The 18,497-nt window shown below is 39.4% G+C and overlaps 2 protein-coding genes and 1 long non-coding RNA gene across 3 annotated transcripts; 1 reads left to right on the plus strand and 2 right to left on the minus strand.

The window, feature by feature from the left end:
• Nucleotides 1-375: 375 nt before the first annotated feature.
• Nucleotides 376-4,682, minus strand: LOC117768250. The gene is made up of 3 exons (XR_004615030.1): nt 4,550-4,682; nt 3,455-3,958; nt 376-2,875 (listed from the first exon to the last, which is right to left on the minus strand). It is a non-coding gene; the product is annotated as an uncharacterized LOC117768250 (long non-coding RNA).
• Nucleotides 4,683-7,748: 3,066 nt separating this feature from the next.
• On the plus strand, nt 7,749-8,570 carry LOC117767602 (dual specificity protein phosphatase 18-like). The gene has a single exon (XM_034595375.1). The coding sequence runs from the start codon at nt 7,863-7,865 to the stop codon at nt 8,406-8,408; it is 546 nt and encodes a 181-aa protein (XP_034451266.1). The 5' UTR covers nt 7,749-7,862; the 3' UTR covers nt 8,409-8,570.
• A 1,784-nt stretch (nt 8,571-10,354) lies between these two features.
• Nucleotides 10,355-15,864, minus strand: tgoln2 (trans-golgi network protein 2). The gene is made up of 4 exons (XM_034595374.1): nt 15,650-15,864; nt 12,325-13,151; nt 11,138-11,221; nt 10,355-11,036 (listed from the first exon to the last, which is right to left on the minus strand). Exons 1-4 carry the CDS (start codon nt 15,702-15,704, stop codon nt 11,031-11,033), a joined length of 972 nt encoding a protein of 323 aa, XP_034451265.1. The 5' UTR covers nt 15,705-15,864; the 3' UTR covers nt 10,355-11,030.
• Between the last annotated feature and the right edge of the window lie 2,633 nt (nt 15,865-18,497).

Below are 18,497 nucleotides of genomic sequence, written 5' to 3' on the forward strand. Positions count from 1 at the left end.
CTGCCTCCACACAGATTGAGCACTTGTAACTTAGTTCATTCCAAAAAAAAATGTGTCCAGATATATGTGCATGTCACAAAAGACAGAACTTTTTCCCTGGAAAAATTAAAGCCAAGACCCAAGTGGTTCAGAGATCAAATTCAGATACAGACGAATGAAACACTTTTTATTTATAATTTTTTAAATGACACAATCACTGTTATCAGAATGAAAGTATTGCTGTTGAATTTGTGTGTGTGTGATGGCAGTAATGATGTGTGAGTATGATAACAACAGTCAGGAGAGAGAAGATGTTCTGGTCGAATACGTGGCTGCACGGGACCTTTTCCATTACACTTGGTTGTTAGCTGTTATAATAGAGAGACAGAAAACATGTTTTGTTTATATATGTTTATTACAAAAGTTTATCGTAAAAGACAACTGATGAATTAGCAATAAGGTATAAAAATAGTTGTATACATTGAACTCATTTTTCTTTACATGCCATGATGCATTCACATGCACAGGCTGATTGTTATAACTGAGATTTAGAGGCATCTTAATGCTCATTTCGTTGGAGAGAGTAATAGTGGAAACATTTGGCTCCGATGAACATGGTCACATGTCACACTCTGCGCAAACACACACTCACATGCTCTTCTGTGCTCTCTCTGACACACACACACACACACACACACACACACACACACACACACACACACACACAGGCACATCCAATCCTGTCATGAATTCATAAAATATTAACTCTGTTAGTACATTCAATAAATAATGCAACTCCTCAAAATCAGGCTGCTTCACTAAGTCTCATCACAAAGTGAGTTAGTAAATTTAGTTGGTGTTTTTGTTAGATTATTAGTTTATTAGTGGGTTAGTTTGTTAGTTTGCAGAGAGCTGTTCAAACGCTCTTCGGGTTAGTAACTGTTCACTTCAGGTGATGTTAGTAGCTGCTGAGCTCAGTCATCAGGACTCGTGTTGTTTTTAGTCGTACGGCTCACTGCACTTACTCATGACACTACAGAGGATATTTAGGATAAAGGTTTCCATGCAATGTGACTTAATGAACATCACTGGTGCTAGTATAGATCTGATCTGATGAAAGAAATTAAGAAGGAGACATCAGGACTGAAAGTGTTTCAGTCAGGGAGAACAGAGATGTTAGTAAGAGCGACAGGCGGGTCTTTACACCCTCGCCATTGTTAGTATCGACACCAGAAGGAGTTAGTAGTGGAGCTGAGGTTTGCTTGGCTTGTGTGTGTCACTGCACAACAAGCCAGGCACTCACCTGCACAGGTTGACCACACAGTGCACAGACACAGACACAAAGCTGCTCTCCGAATATTTTAATTCAGCCTTCGGCGAGGGAATAAACTGTAAGAATCATGTGGAATCAGATGAGTCAGCTTCTGTTAGGTGCGTGGTCAACCCATCTTTATACCAGCAGCTGCGTCTGCTCCTCTTTTCATTTGGTGGTTAATAACATTTCCCTTCCCATGTCCTGAAATCCTTCTTGACGCGCTCACTTTAAAAAAAAATTGATTTTTCTTTGTGATTAATAATTAATCTGACGGTGGCCATCGGTAGAAGGATTGCAGGGTCATGAGAGAGGAGTGTGTACGTATAAAGCAGAGGGTTAGTCAGTGGGTTAGAGAGGAACCAGGCCAGCCATCAGCATTCAGAGGACAGGTTAGTAATCATCATTAGCACACATTAGTACTGTTAGATATTAGTGAGATACTGTTAGTAGTACGATCCAGACCTGGGTAAAAAGCTATTTTCACATAATTATTAGCATTTGATGTCATTTGCTTAAGTATCAGATGACGAGGCTGCGAGCAACCGAGCAGTGTAATTAATGCCAGCAGGCGTCGTTTAGAAAACTACACACCATTAATTTCCAGCAGCATTCTTGTGATTATCTAAATCACAATCACCCAACTGGTTCTTCAATGAGGTCGTAACAAATGCTAAGAATCATATGTAAATATTTTTTTTATCCCTTCTCTGTTACATCCAGTGGCGTTTTTTTTTAAAGAAGGTTTTCAGCTATGGGGAAATCACAGTTAAGCAGTTTATAGTTTCAGGCCCAGTACAAATATCAGACAGACAAATACACATGCACAGTTACGAGGATGAACACACACAAACCTGATTAGAGCACATGCATACACACAAGTGCACTCACACAGACACACAAACACACCCACACTGACAGTAAAAAAAAAAATTCTGTATAAAGTAACTCAAATTAAGAGGATTCAAGACAGACAAAGACATACTGTGTTAATCACACTTTGTAAAATGTGTGGAAACCATCCTCACACACTTAATGTATTAAAATGTATTCTGGTCCTGGCACAGATACATGCTTGCTTTGTCGAGAAGTTAACACACAAGAAAACACTGTTGTTAAAAGTGTCTCCTACATGGGCGAGAAGTGACTACAGCGTTAGACAGAGTAACCAAGGTAACAGCGGGAAGAGGTCACTGCACACGGCAGCTGAAGAAAGCGAGCGTGACGCGTTCGATGGCTGCAGTGTCAGTGTTTTTGATCAGCCAAAAGTGAGAGCGGGGGCGGATGAAGCTGTATTTGGTATTAATCACAGCAGGGGATGAGAAATACAGACGTTTGAGGGGTGACAAAAAAAAAACCCTCAACGCTCCAGCAAAAACTTTTTCATAAGAAATACATTCCTGCTTAATCTGATCATGCTCACACTGACTATACTAGGGAGCGGTGGGTTTTTTAACTCTTCAAAGCTGCGTTCACTGACGCACAAAGGCAGCAGAGATCATCTGTCAGTGGGGGAACACTCCAACATGGATCCTCTCCGTCTGAAAGGTGCAGGAGAGCAGTGGTGGCATCGTGCATCGATCACTGTGGGAAAAATGACATTTAACAACAGTTACAGTCACAATGAAATAAAGAAAAAGGAAGAAAGTGAACAATGATGAGCTTCACATTCCTGTTGACTAGTCCTACAAGACATGCTTTTAAAGACATATTTCTGTTGCAGTCTAACAAATATGCAAACACTTTTTTTTACAGGATAATCCTGCATAATGTCGAATAAACGAATCTGAAAAGTAGATTATGCTAATCTGATTTGGTCACGGTCTACTCTTTTAGGTTGGTTTATCTCCCCTCTGAACCATAATCCTGGAAAGGAGAGTGGCATATAGCAGAAAATATGGCAGCGATTTAACACATAACTAATCTCTCATATTCCATCTGTTCCCCATTTATCTGCACTCTCAGCCAGCACAGGGGCTTAACACACATATATACACAGGGAGGGACACACACTGTATGTGGGCAAAACCAAGATAAGATTCCATAGAAATGGGCTCTGCGGTTTATATTCATCCAAAATCCTTATATAACAAGTCACGCTGTAAAGTGAACATGAGGGAAATAAAAGTCAGGGTGGTGTAAATATACCCGGAGATCATTTACCAGTCTTTTTGGTTTGCAGCACAGCGGAGGGGGGGTGGTGGTGCAATGTCGCCAGGTTTACAATGAGGTCCAGGGCGAGCCCAGATCTGCTCTTTCTTCAGTGTAACTGGAGAGGAACACACAACACAAAGCAGCAGAAAAGTGGGACGCAACCCGACTGTCTTCCCATGCAACCCCAGGGAATGGCTCTTCTCTCATTTCTCCTTTTTATTTAGAGACAACAGGGATGAAATACACCCAATGCGAAAAGATGTATCACATGAAATAGGCTTAATTGATGTCATTTATCTTACTGGCTTGACAGAGTTGCCATTAAAGTCTCCTGTGAATGTGCCTGTGATTAACTCCTGTCATGATGTGAATAAAGATAATCCAGCCAATACACATAACCTGTCATGCTGTTGGTTCCCATGTGGATCCTCCTGGCGTCCTGAAAGGTGACCTGTCAGCAGCTCCGTAGATAAGTACAGCGTCATGTCCGTGCAGCAGTGTCCACAAGGTTACCTAAATAGATAAAAGCATAAAGAATCAATGTATAGAATATATGAAGCTGATCACAGACATCTGTAGTTTAGCTTCTATGCTTTTACATCACATTTAATGACCCACATTGCCTTATATTGACCCAGAAACTAAATAATTACATATTTTCACATAAGATAAGAACTTTAGACTATACAACAATATTGTACAACAATAGGTTACAGCAGCTGCAGTCCATGCTATATGCTATAACTATCTATCTGATGAAAGCCCATGTATAGGCTTTGCTTTAGCCTACGACTGCCTACAGCAACAAGATTAAACAGATCGTATATCTAAACATGGCATGATTCCACCAGAGATTGTTTTTCCATAAATAAACATAATTTGATATTCATAAACCCCCCAAGGGTGTCACATTGAGGCAAGACATTCTGCTCACACCAGGCCCTCTGCTGCAGGATGGTAAATGAGTGAATGTTTATCCAATCAGGGGACTGAAATCCCCCAATGTGATATAGTTTGATATTAAGCACAGTAAAAAAAAAAAAGGGGTGAATGTAAAAGAAGAAGAGAATAAAATGAACTAAGGGATTATTTTCATTCTCCTACCTGATTTCCACATTCATCACGCACCTGTCCTGTAGCATCGCGGTGAAACAGAAACCACATCTTCCTTCTCTTCTTCTTTTTTCCATCCTGGCAAAAAAAGCAGTGTTGCAAACCTCTGTGTGTGTGTGTGTGTGTGTGTGTGTGTGTGTGTGTGTGTGTGTGTGTGTGTGTGTGTGTGTGTGTGTGTGTGTGTGTGTGTGTATGTGTGTGTGCGTGTGTGCAGTGAAAGGCGGCTCTCCGCAGACACACACTAACATGTTCCGCGGCCGAGCGTCGTCTATATGGCTGTGGAGCCGACAGCAGCAGATGTGGGAGTGCCAACAACAGCTGCGCACTGACTGACGGGATGGTCCAGTCCTGGGTAAACAGGGACAAGTGGAGACGGAAAACCCCCGAGACAAAGGAAATGGATGGAAGGTGTTAGAGAGAGAGAGAGAGAGAGGGAGGGAGGGAGAGAGAGACGTCCTCCACCACGGAGAGAGAGAGCACAGGACTGAATGAGCCGGTGCTCTCTCGCTCTCCAGCTGCCGCCGCCGCCGCCGCCGCCACAGGTTTTACTCTCTTTTGTATGCGCGCCCTTCATCCACCATCTGTGTTTCCAGGGCAACAGAGCAGCGACCGCCTGCAGCCACCAACACCAGCAGCATCCACCTCAAACCAAACAACACCACTGTGCTGCTGCTGCTGCTGCACTTCTACTGAGCCACACTGTGACATAACTCCTTTTAACTTCATTATCCACTGGTTTCTGCACACATACACACACACACACACACACCGGTTTATTGTGTGGTTCATATGTAATCACAGTTTCATTGGGACTTAATGATGCTCCTCATGTTGTAAGTGAAGCACTTGAAAGTGTTGTATAGAGGCTTTTAATAATAATAGTAATAATAACAATAACAATAATCATAATAATCATAATAATCACAATAAGAAGAAGAAGAAGAAGAAAAAGAAGAAGTAATTTGTTTTGAGATTTAATTTATGTAATGCACATGTGATGGATTTTGTCATATATATATATTTATATATATACCATATATATATATATATATATATATATATATATTAAAATATAATATATAATATTTTCAATTCTGCATTTAATCAAAAGGGTTTACAAGAGCTTGGAGGTTTGTGTGGTGTTCTTTGGCCAAAGGGTGGTGCTAGAGGAAAGGACATTAAAGTGAGATATTCCAGGGGATTTGGGGATATCTTGTGTATGAGTAAATCATGATACTGTGCTGTTATCATATGTGGAACATCAGAACAATGGAATGAACTAAACAAATAAACTGTAAGACAGTTGTGGTCCACATCAAATCCGTGTGAGGAAAATTGACCTCTGAAATAATTAAATATTTTGAAAGAAATAATGTCAAAATACAACGGAATTAAATAAGTTTGTGATGCACAATGACAAGTGTTATGTATTTTTCTGGAAGCTGGAACAGGAGAACTCAGGCAGCAGCAGCTGATACTTCTGAGACCAGAAGGTGGAACAATATGCAAACGCTAACAGAGTAACATGAGCAATTGTCACCCCCAAGTCTGAAGATGTCTTCCACAGCCTCCTCATATATCTTCCTCTACTTGCATCCCCCATTCCAACTGCACATCCATTGCTGTCACTCTTTATGTTACATGTTGGTGTTCGCTTCCTATTGGATAGTTAAGCCTAAAACTTGCATTCCTAAATCACATTGTGTCCTTACGTCTTGCCACTGGTGAAATACGCAAAAAAGAGTTGAAGTTGGTGCCTCTCTGTCTGGGACATCTGAGTTAGATATGAAAGTCCCTCAATGTAGACCCTACAATGTACTGTTGGTTGGTCCTTTATCTATAACCTAACCTTTGGTACTGCTTAGAGAGAGAATGGAGTATCTGTGGAATTTAGACAGGCACTATTCTCCGGTACAGATATAATGTGTAATATACAATATACATTATATACATAATATATAGTGGCACATACAGGAATGTGTGAGGATGGTCAAAAAATCCTCAACAACAAGAATACAGTATCATATACTGTGGGCTACATGCCATCCTACTGTGGAAACACAACATCACAAAGCAGGCTGCAAAAGGCTGCACCATGGGCTGCACCAACAACAACACCCTTTTCTCAACGGACACAGAGTTCATTTGGGACTGGGTGAGGCCTCTGACATGGAAGTGGATGCAAGAGTCTGGGAAAGAGATGTAGTTTAGTTTTAGAAACAGAGTCTTTCACATATTCTTGCTCAAATGTATTTAATTGAGTTAAACACAATAACAGGTTATGTTATGCAACATCTATTCTCTTCACAGATCAAATTGCATGAATCTGTGAACACTCTGATTCCCGTCTTTTTAGAGGTTTGAAGACAATAGACATGCGTTGCAGTGTGTCAAATGCTGAACAGGAATCTTTATTAAATGTCCACAGAGTGACTTGTGAAGCCACTGTCTCTCAGTGAGATACGACCAAAAACAACAGGGAAAAACTACGTGGCTTTAATCAATATATCAATAAGTATTGGAAGTATTATACGCCAGATGATCAAGTAGGCTTAATTTAATTGTATGTCGCCTTTCTTCTTTCTTCCTCTTCTTAGAAGTCAGAGAATATAATGCTGTGTGAGGCAGTCAGAGGGAAACTAATGTTTGCATTATGGGTTTGGTACTAGATGTTGACGTGTCCTTCTCTACCTCAGAAGAGATGCCATTGGATGACATTCAACCTCTGTGTCACAGGTAGCTTCCAATCTGCAAAGCTCATCTTTCACAAATGACCAATAATGGCCGCAGGTCAGCTGGTGATGTTCCACCTGCCAAAGTGAGGCAATGTGGACGGAAGAGAATCAGGAAATTCTTTGAAAGGGTAATAAAAAGCTTGTTTGGAGGAAAAGAAAATGATACAGGCCAAGTGGAGTGGAGTTTTTGGCTGCCGGGTGTGAATGGTTGTTCTTAATCATTATTGAGCTCCCTTTATTTAAATATATGTATATTTTTTTGTAAGATATTAGCATAGTTTTTAATCATAGCTTGGCAAAGCATCAATAAAAAATCAGTCATACTGAACATCTCAAATGTAAGTAGGTCAATGTATGAATCACTAATGTCTTTTTGTTTATGATTAAAATAAAAAATAAAAACTCATCCAGCAGGGGGCGACAACGTGTGCGCATACACAAGGTTTGTCCGTCCTGACTTGCCCTACCAGTGCCAGGCCGTCCCGCGCAGTTTCACCAGAGCGTCGGTGGATCTACAGACCGTCTACAATAGACTGTGTGGGTGGATCCCATGCGGTGGATCTGTGTGTATGAGTCCGTCTGGTCCTGCAGGTCTGTCCGGCCTGTGTCAGGTCACCGAGCATCTCTACCTCAGTAATGGCCGAGCGGCCCGAGACGCCGCTCAGGTCAGTCGCTGTAAAATCTCTTGTATCATCAGTGTTACAGAGACGAGGTGGAGCTGTCCTCCTGCCGCCGGGGTGGAGCACATCCACATCCCGCTGTCCGACTCCCCGGGGTCCCCTCTCATCGATCACTTCGACCGGGTGTCGGACATCATCCAGCGGACTGCAGAGGGCGGGGGCCGCACGCTGGTGCACTGTAACGCGGGTGTGAGCCGCTCCTCCGCGCTGTGCATCGCCTTCCTGATGCGACACGGCGGCCTCTCTCTCCTGGAGGCCCACGGCACCGTGAGGACCTCCAGACCCATGGTGAGGCCGAACATGGGCTTCTGGAAGCAGCTCATCCGCTATGAGATGGTGCTTCGTGGGTGCAACTCCGTCCGAATGGTGCCCTCGTCCATCGGAGAGATACCAGACATTTACGAAGAAGAGTCCAGGAATATGACGGCACTGTGAGGACCTATTGTGTGTGTAAAAATCTGTACATATACTGTGTGGGTGTGTGTGTGTGTTTGTGGGTGGGTGTGTGTGTGTGTGGAAAAAAAAACACAGCACATAAACAATGTTTTACAACTTTCAGAATGATGTTCTATTAAAACCAACACATACTCGTAAAAAGACCAGTGGTTTCTTGCCTCTTGCTTTTTGACCCCTGAAAAGTAATTGGGGACACTTAGTACATTTTGGACGTCTGAGTTTTCAGTTAGCAGAGAATTCCCTTCTAAAGTTTTCTTAATTAAACCAGTTTTAGGACCAAAGAAAGAAAAATATTATTTAATTTTAATACTTAACTATATAATAATAGAAATAATGTATAAATCTTTGAAAAAATTAATTGTTATTTACAGCTGGACAAAAATGACCAAAAATGTTATCAACATAAAAAGATCGTAAGTCAACACTGATAATTATGAATTATTTTAAGTTTAAAAACAGATTTTTGCTCCTGAGTGAAAGTTGTGGTTTTAAGCAGCAAAACATTCTACAAATCTGAGGTAGATCATTACAACCTGTTGTGCACAATGAATAATCAATAAATCTTTATACTATGAACTTAAGTACAATTTCTATTGATAATTTCTATTGCGATAATTATCATTTTATTTCCCATCCCTAGTGAAATATGTTTCTTCTTTCCGACACAATCAATCATCTCACAACCTCTTTTTTCTTGATACCCTGTGGATGACAAATTGTACTTTTATACCACAAATATAAATGATTGTAATATTTTTCCATATACACAGGAATGTTGGCTTGTACTGGATACCTTTATACATCATTGTATTGGTACTTATATTCAAATAAATATCTTAAAACATATAGTCAGAACATGAATTAGTAAAGCAGCTGTGAAGGCAGTTCAGGAATCCAACTCATCTGAGACCCGAAAGTACAAATAGCATTTATTTTAGAGGGAATAGTCTTTTTAGTTGGATGAGTAATGAAAAATTTGAAGGATAGCGTTTTTATGGACAGCCATTTTCAAACAAAATGAAATAAACCTTATGCTTAAGCTATTTAGCTGTATAAGGTCATTAAACATTTTAGGTTTTGGCCAAACTGTATGGAAGAATGACTCATATTCAAACTACAGCTTTGCAGATTTCTCAATAAAAATATATTTCTGGGACATACTTTGATTCTGCTAAAATAAAACTGACAACGTATCCTTTCAACACAGCAGCCCTTCCATAGATTATGACCCAGTAAAAAAAAACACAGCATTAATTTATGAAACAGGCACATTACAAGAGTCACACACTGATTCACATTAAATCATAATTTGGCACAAGTCAGCTTTAAACATCAACACACACATCTACTCGAGAGGAGAGTTTAAATATAATGAATTAGTGGTCAATCTATTTATTCCCAGAGACCCTTTTCTGTCCAAAGTGCACAACGGTCAAAACAATGCAGCTGTTTGCCAGTTTCCTCTTCCAATTCACCGTTTTGATTAAAACCCACCACCCTGACAGCAGTTAAAACTTAAGTTCCTTCCCTGCATTTAAATCCACCGGCTCAACATTTTTGGAAATTTTGCTTGACCATTTTCCTCTGAAGATTGAGACGAGAACATTGATACCACTCATGCCTGTTCACTAAAGATGAAGCTCAAACTAGCAGAGGGCTAGCTTACCTTAGCATAAATCCCCCTACTTCTCAATTGGTCTTGACACAAAGAACCTTGTAAAACTGCAACACTTGACACATAAGTTTTTGTTTGGAGTAAACAAAACAAAAATACCAAGTGAACTGGAGGGTAGATTTTGTTACCTTCTCTCACAGAAATTCAGTCTTTATGCTAAGCTTAGCTGTATTAGAGCTATATTTACCAGGAAGCTATGAGAGAGGTGTTGATCTTTTCATCCCACCTTCAGCAAAAAAGCAAATGAGCATTTTTTTAAAGATACATTTTTTTTTCTATCTTTATCTGTCGGCATGTTTGCAAATCAGCCTTTAAGAAGCTGAAGTGGAAGAAAACTGTGCAAGCATCTGAAAATAAAGGTTGCTTTTACATTCATCTGGCCAACACCATCGGGCTGTGAGCCGAAATCCCATTGTGGTACTTCTGTACATCTAAAGTGAACCTCAATACATTTTATCTAAGAGACATCGAAAACATTTGCACAGAAAGTTTACACACCTGATACTTTACAAAGATTGAAATGGCTTATTTACGTACACAGTGCAATCACTAATGTACTATACAAAGAAGGCTGGATTCCAAACAGCTCATTTTTTATCTGCTACAGAAATAACCTGAGTCGGGTCAAATTATATGATTGCCTCAAAAGTGGAATAGCGACGCAAGTGCAAAAACATGCTTTTTCTTTTTTTAAACCTTCACTGCATTTCACTAATTCCCTCAATAAGGCAACAATGTAATCTGCATAGTCATGCAATAAGCATCTAAAAAAAACCCATACAAAATAGAGCAATTAACACAAGGTGAAATCAACGTGGAGAACACCCGAGAAAATATGTAACGCCGATGTCCGCTCGCCCACTTCTCACAAAACCCATAGTGCAAACAGCTGCTCCAGGTAATAGCTTCATAAGAATGACTTCAGGTCACAGCTGAAAGACAATGCAGAAAATTCATAAATCACAACTTAGTTGATGACAGTAGATTAGAAAGGTAGAGTGAAAAGTGTGGGTAGGGTATATCATCAACTTACCTCCTGTTCCAGCTTGTGGTATTCTGTTGAATTATGTCGACGCGTGGATCTGGATCTCTTTCCCTCCAGAAGAAAGGCGATAATCTAAAAAACAGAGAAAGAAAAAAATTTGCTTCAATATTGTCTTTTTCAATTTGCTAGCCTAGTCTTCAAAGAAAATGTGAAAAAAAAAAATATATATATATATATCTGCATTTGAGACTATCGTTGCGATTTTTACAAATGCCTTCCAATGTGCAGATTTTGAAAAGTTTCTGTGTATCTGTGTGTCATGTAAAATGGAGCGTTTAGCAAACGATGACATCACAGCGTACTTCCTGTATGCCCAATGTTCCTTAGTGTAATGAGCATGAATCAGAAACGACAATATATAGCGGCGGCTATATACCGTTTTTTCCGTCTGTTTGGTTGACACTGCTGGGGTCTAATTACAAGTTTGCAGTTAAATAAATCATTACGGTACCACATTACCAGGATCACAAGTATATGCCTTGACTTATTTTACTTGGACCACAATGTTTTTCTTTCTCTGGTATTTGATGGATCGTTGATAAAGACTTTATCGCCACCTATTGGGCCAGTATGTCTGTTTGTGTTCTCGTCTGCACGAGATATATGTAAATATATTTATAAGATATTTGTCAAAGGAAGATTGTATGGACAATGATTTTTTTTTTAAACAAAAGGGGAAAATATCCATTAAAAAAAATTACAGCAATATGCTTCACACGCTATTTAGCAATTATAAAAAGAAAAAAAAAACAGAGTATTAGCGGCTGACAGAGATAGTTGGACATGTTAGTAAATTTGCATATTCATTCTTGCAAAAAAATTTGGTGCTAATTTTGTACTCTCATAAGAGTAAAATCAATATGAAGCTACCATTAGCACCAAGTGATCTTTACTTAGCCTAAAGCTGACCAGATGTGCTAAATATTTCGTTGACATTTTTTTTTCTGCATTAGACACTACCATGAGTTACAATGATTTCCATTACATATGGTGGATACCTGAGTGAAAATAGAACAAAGATCTGTGACAGAGCTAGTGCTCACATTTTTGAGTTTCATTCTTTTACATCTACCGATGTTGAAAAAACAATACACAGACCACAATGGTTGACCCAAATTAGTATTAGTAACTTCAAAGTGGTCTGAGTGGGAACCAAAGATGTAGGGACAAAGTACCTTGCGCTTGTTGTGGTAAGCGATGTAAAGCACTGCCACCAGTGCAGCTGTAGAGACAAGGTAGGCAAAGAAATGACTGCTCTCCGTCTCCTCCCTCATTCCAGGTAAGTTTAACTGAAGTCTATCTTTTGTTTTTCCATTATTTCCATCTTCTTCTCCGTCTGGACTTTCCTTCTTGGTCCCTTCTTCTGTTTTTTTCTCAGTTGCTTCTTCCTCGGTTTTTTTCTCAGTTGCTTCTTCCTCTGTTTTTTTCTCAGTTGCTTCTTCCTCGGTTTTTTTCTGAGTTGCTTCTTCCTCGGTTTTTTTCACAGTTGCTTCTTCCTCTTTTTTTTTCTCAGTTGCTTCTTCCTGGGGTTTTTTCTCAGTTACTTCTTCCTGGGTTTTTTTCTGAGGTGCTTCTTCCTGGGTTTTTTTCTCAGTTACTTCTTCCTGGGTTTTTTTCTGAGGTGCTTCTTTCTCGGTTTTTTTCTCAGTTGCTTTTTCCTCGGTTTTTTTCTCAGTTGCTTCTTCCTCAGTTTTTGTCTTCTTGACATCCGATTTTGGCTCTACCATCTCGTTGATGCTTTGCTGTTTCTTTTTGTCATCATTATTTTGTGGAACAGTTGTCAAAACAGGCGGAATCGTTTTCACTGGGTCTTTGCTATCCTGACTTTGTAGTTCTTCCTTGGTTTCCTCATTTTGTATTTCGGTCTGGGGCTGAGTTTTGTTTGCAGACGTCTCTTCAGGTTTCTCCGTCTTGACTGACTTGTCAGTGCTCTTTGCCTGACCAGGATGGCTTTGTTTCATTTGGTTTGAAGGTGGATCCACATCTTGTTGTGCTTGAGCCCCTGTAAGTAAATCAAAGAAGATTTTAACATTGACATTAGAACACAGAACAAAACTAAAACAACTGACAATAAAGTCATCTTATAATAAAAGCAATGCAGGCTGCCATTTTCTGTTTGCTTGCCTTTCACTACTATACCTAATTTCCAACTGTAACCTTTTGAATATTTGTCCCATCTTGTTATTAATGTCCTCAGTTATCTTGTTCTTGTTAGCTTCCCCCATTTTATCAAATTATTTTGGATTATTAGATTATCTGACTGGATTATATGCGGTAATAAGCTTATGATGGCCATGACATCAGTGCAAAGGAGTCAGCCTCTGCACGCTGCAAAAAAGCGTGGAAATATGACAACTCCAGACAGGTTCCATAGGAACGAGGAGTCACTAAATGGCATGAAGAGTATGAAAATGATTTGAATTATATGCGTCGGCCTTTGTGATCACAAGATTTTTTACACAGACCTGTGGAGATTTTTGAACCATCCCCTTGGACACCACTATCATTCATCCCTCCAGCACTGTTCCACAGACTTGAAGGTATAACATCAAGAAGCACTGATGCTGTTCTGGCAGCATGTTGTGTTCCAACACTTTATTAAGACAATTGTGTGTTGTTCCTTTAATTTGTCACCAATTTATGTAGTTTGTATACAGGATAAACGAGTGCAAATTACATTATTAAAAAATATTGTATATTCATTATCATTATTTGGCCATTTATGATAATTAATTAAAAAAAGACCGGTGATTAGAGGAGAGGAGATTAGAGACGTTTGAAAATGACACTGGATGTGAACAGTGCGCATTGCATTCTCGGCTGCTTTGTGACAATCGCATGCACGATGAGGGCAGAGCGGGACAGCAGACATTTTGATAAAACTGAGCTTTGAAAATGTAATAAATGTATGGCAGTGTACTGTATTGGATTGCACAAGAGTGTACATCAGTGGTCCCAACCCGTCGATCGCCTTTTCAAAATAAAAGCACTCCAGCGTTTCTGTTGATAGAATCCATTCCCCTGTTTAAAAAGGGGTTATTATTGTGAAATATTTGCAGGAGCGGAAGATGCACGGCTTGATACTGTGTAGTACTGGTATTTATTTGAGTACAAGGGACTTCTTTCATACAGGGCAATAATCATATTTGTGGCCATATTCAAATCAAAGTCTATATGTAAAAACATTGTGCTGCAGTAGCAGCTCCTCTGCAGAACATGTTGTGGAACTGAGAAGCTACATATTTTGCATTGTAAATATGAATTGATATTAATTTGAATATTGTGAATTGAATAGAAAAAGTTGCACAACTGCCCTTCTTTGTGTATATTTATTTCTTGTACATTCAGTCTTTAACAGAAATTGCAAAAAATAATAAGTATGACCCTCCTAAGTGCATTTTTGGAAGATATCAACAAAATCACGACGTTTGCTGTCCTGGCTCCTAAATGGTTGAATGAGCTCCCCAATGACATCAGGACAGCAGAAAGTCTACACATCTTCCGCCGCAAACTAAAAACACACCTCTTCCGAGTATACCTTGAATAAAAGTTTAAACTAACAATTTAGTAGCACTTAAATGGCACTTACTTAAGTTTGGAATTAAAAAGTGATCTTGGGCTCGAAAAGGCTGGTGACCACTGGTGTACATGTACCCTGAATACGACAGTGTGGGTCTACCCATGTAACACACTAAATCGATTACCCAAGGTTCATACACCACTGATCAAACGTTGGATAGTAACCAGGCAAATCACAGAAGTGTCCTGTGAAAATTTGGCAGGAAAAGCACATTGTCAACTGAGGTGCGTACATGCATTATTCACCACATCTTGGTGAGGGTCAAATTCTAGTTTTAGAGGATTCATTATTTAAACATACGTTGTCCCCACACTGCCTGCTGCACATATCCCCACCTACGATTAGGTTCAGCCTAATTATCACAAATAAATCACTCCAATTAAAAAGTAAGGCCGGGTAGATTTCACAATAAGAGTCCTGGCATATAGTTAAGCTGAGGTGCAATTAATAGGAACTTGGAGGTTTTATGAAGACTGTATGTTGAACAATAGAAGTAAGATTGTGGTTGGCAGTTTGATTCCCTAGCCCTGAAACTAAAAATGATTTTAATAGGATCATTTATTTGGATTTGTTTAGACATGTTTTGCATTTTTTACTGTGTGGATCGTTCTATTTACTGCTGCATTTGTAGTTTTGTAACAGGAAATACAAGCGGATGCGGTTTAAACAGAGAGTAAGGGGGACCTCCTGGTGTTTCCATTCAGGGAAACTGTCAAATTAATTGATTTTGCGTTAACTCAACTATTCATTGATGATGAAAGTGGCCTCTGTGGTTAGTTTAACCTGACACAGTCTGCGTAGTGTTAGGATGCTGCTGTCCGACATTAGCTTCATTAGCTAACGTGGGTGATTAAACCAACATTTCTCTGACAGTGAGTCTGAAAGAGGAAGAAAAGCAAACGAAAACAAACTCCACTCACCTGAGACCGAGCAGAAACACACAGATATCGTGAGGAGCAGGAAAAGCGTCTTCATCGTGTCACCAGAGAAAACACACACCGTCCAGTGTGTCTCAGTGTGTCTCTGCTTCGAGCTCCACACGACACAATCCGCGTTGACAAATCCGGCTCGACAGGTTGAAGGATTTGACAACTCAAATCCTGTTCCTGCTTCCGGGTACAAGCCAGCCCGCTCTTCTTCTGCTGCTCAAAACACGCACGTGAGGCTCTGCTGCCACCAGGCGGAGCGGAGCCATAACAAGGACCACACGTTTTACACGGCACGACATGGAGACACAAACACACAGAAAAATCACTGGCAATAAAATACCGACAGAATATATATATAAAGGAGCATACCTAACATGAAATAAAAAAGTTAAAAAATAATTTAAGAAATGAAAAAAATAATTAATATAGCGAAAAATAAATGTAACCTACAAACGTTAAAAGCGATTATAGTTAGTACATGTTTTAGTTTTTCTCTTGTGTGGAAGAAATTGTTGATATGTAGGCTATCACTCCTTTTCCTTCAAAGATTTTTGTTTTGTTTGTGAATTTACATTTATATTTGTTATATTTGTTTATTACCATCAGCAACAGAATCATGCAAAAACTACCGGGTGGATCATCAGGAAACTTCGGAAGGATTTGGTACGAGTCAGGGAAGAAACCAATAAATTCTGCTGCGAATCTGCTTTTTCCCCCCACTTTCTTTATTATTGTGAGATAGGACATTTTTTAACATGTTCGTTGGTTCCTCAGAGAATTATTCATATTGATGAAAAAATAGGCTTATTTAGGAGAGTGATATTTATTAGTGGGTGTAATTAAGAGAAGATTGATGGAGATATGCACTCTCTCTACTAAGTAGTTCTAGTTTGCCAATAAATTAAGCTTATTTTTCTTCTTTCCATCAAACTTCAATATCAAATGTTCCCATGCTGCCTAACACAACACAGAGGGATGATCACCATTCTATCCCCTCTCTCTTTAAACTGATTTCATTCAAAGTTCAAATTTACTATTAAAAGAACTGCAAAACCGAAACCAACAAAACAAGTCACAGTTTCAGGTTTCAAATGCCAACATTGACTTTCACAATCTACTTCTCTCCCACCCACCGCCTCCTAACCTTGAAAATCCAGATCCACCAGTTTGGCGACAAGAAATCCTTTTACACTTCAGCTTCTCCCGGAACAAGCCACACATCTTGCAGCTGTCGCCACGTGATGGTGTTTAATTCTTCTAACAGAGACGATGTAAAGTCCCTCTTGCTGCACACATACGCTGCACAAAGCCCGCACATAGTGAAACAATGCATGTTTGCACATTCGACCCACTCGACTTATTTATGTGTGTGAATCCAGCTGGACGACATCATCACCACATTATTTATATTAATTTGAATGGCACATGTTGAAACAAAGGGAGAATAAATATTTAGATTCAGATATACTGTAGTTGCTTCTGAATGTGAGGCTGACATCCTCCTATTGTTTACACCCCCACTGTACACAGCTGATATGGACTTGTAGAGGTAAAAAGGGAAATGATGTATGGCCATTATTTGAATCTGTTATAATAAAATATATTTATTTTCTCTTAAAGAACCGCACATTAACATTTGTGTTGGTGCTGCCACCCTCTGGTTAGATGCTGACAGGACAGGGGTATTTACTCCAGAAGAGATGGGTGTGTCAGTGTTTGACCTTATCAGCAGATGGCAGTATTGATATGCAGTGTAAATTTTGAAAAAAAAAAACCCCTGAGAGATTACTTTATCTACATGTGGTTGTGGGACTTTAAAATATCACATATTTGTTGTGCAAAAATAACCAATAAAGTAAAAATGATTAACTTCAAATTCAATAAACTTTGTAGCTGAGCACCAGTTGCTATTACAACATTGTAGGAATCACAGTTGAGCCTGTGCTGCAGCTTTGGAGAGGTGAGATAATGATCCAAATGTTAATTGTAGGTGTTTTACATCTCAGCTGGGTGTGGGGGACCTGTGGGTCCATGTAATGAATATGTCTTAATTGTTGCAGCCTCTTTGACATTTGAAAAGTCCAATGATCCCTCTCATTCTTGACACACATTTGCATTTCCATCTTTAAGGTCAAATGGGTATGAATAAAACATTAAGGAGGTTCTTAAGCTCACAGCCAGCCATACCTGGCGCCACAAAGGCACCAGCTGAGTCTTCCTAAGCTCTGTGAATGTTACAGAAACAATCAATTAATAACACTTTGGGAAACCACACGTGAAGCAAACACAGCATCCTGTTATTAACGGGAATATAAGGTCAGGGAGTCGACGGTCACAATAGTGTCAAGATGTGTTATTGTGTGGATTTAGACCTAATGATGCTGATGCAATTGTCTTTCTTCTTTTTTTGTGAAATGACAGTTCTGGGTGCAATATTACGTGAACTATAACATGGTTAACCTGGAATAAATTCAAGATCAAAAGAAGGCCCCCAAAAAAAGAACCTTGGCAAGAGATTGGAAGAATTTAATGAGCAAAAATTAACATGTATTAAATCTGACCTCGTGCTTACATGGCAGATGTTGAGTGGATGTGAACCAGATCTGTTATTATCAGAGATAAACAGCGGCATGTTACATTCTGAGTGGATCGTGGGGGCTTACAGAAAACACATCTTATATTCAATTTCAAAAATATGAACGTGTATAAAAAATCCTATTTGTTTATCTGCTATGTAAAGGGTTTCTGCAGGTTTCAACAATTACAATTTTTTACTTTTTAAGATCACAATGAATGAAATTTAGGATCTATGTCAAGCACAATATGAAGGAATATTAGC

The sequence above is a fragment of the Hippoglossus hippoglossus genome, chromosome 9, assembly GCF_009819705.1.
Source record: "Hippoglossus hippoglossus isolate fHipHip1 chromosome 9, fHipHip1.pri, whole genome shotgun sequence".
Taxonomy (NCBI): Eukaryota; Metazoa; Chordata; class Actinopteri; order Pleuronectiformes; family Pleuronectidae; genus Hippoglossus; species Hippoglossus hippoglossus.

Excerpts from the sequence above, each read along its gene's own strand:
- LOC117767602 (XM_034595375.1), top strand. The coding sequence starts at position 7,863 with ATGAGTCCGTCTGGTCCTGCAGGTCTGTCCGGCCTGTGTCAGGTCACC.
- tgoln2 (XM_034595374.1), bottom strand. The coding sequence starts at position 15,704 with ATGAAGACGCTTTTCCTGCTCCTCACGATATCTGTGTGTTTCTGCTCG. Across the intron at positions 13,152-15,649 it reads GTGTTTCTGCTCGGTCTCAG|GGGCTCAAGCACAACAAGAT; the intron begins GTGAGTGGAGTT and ends ATTTACTTACAG. Across the intron at positions 11,222-12,324 it reads CTTACCACAACAAGCGCAAG|ATTATCGCCTTTCTTCTGGA; the intron begins GTACTTTGTCCC and ends TCTGTTTTTTAG.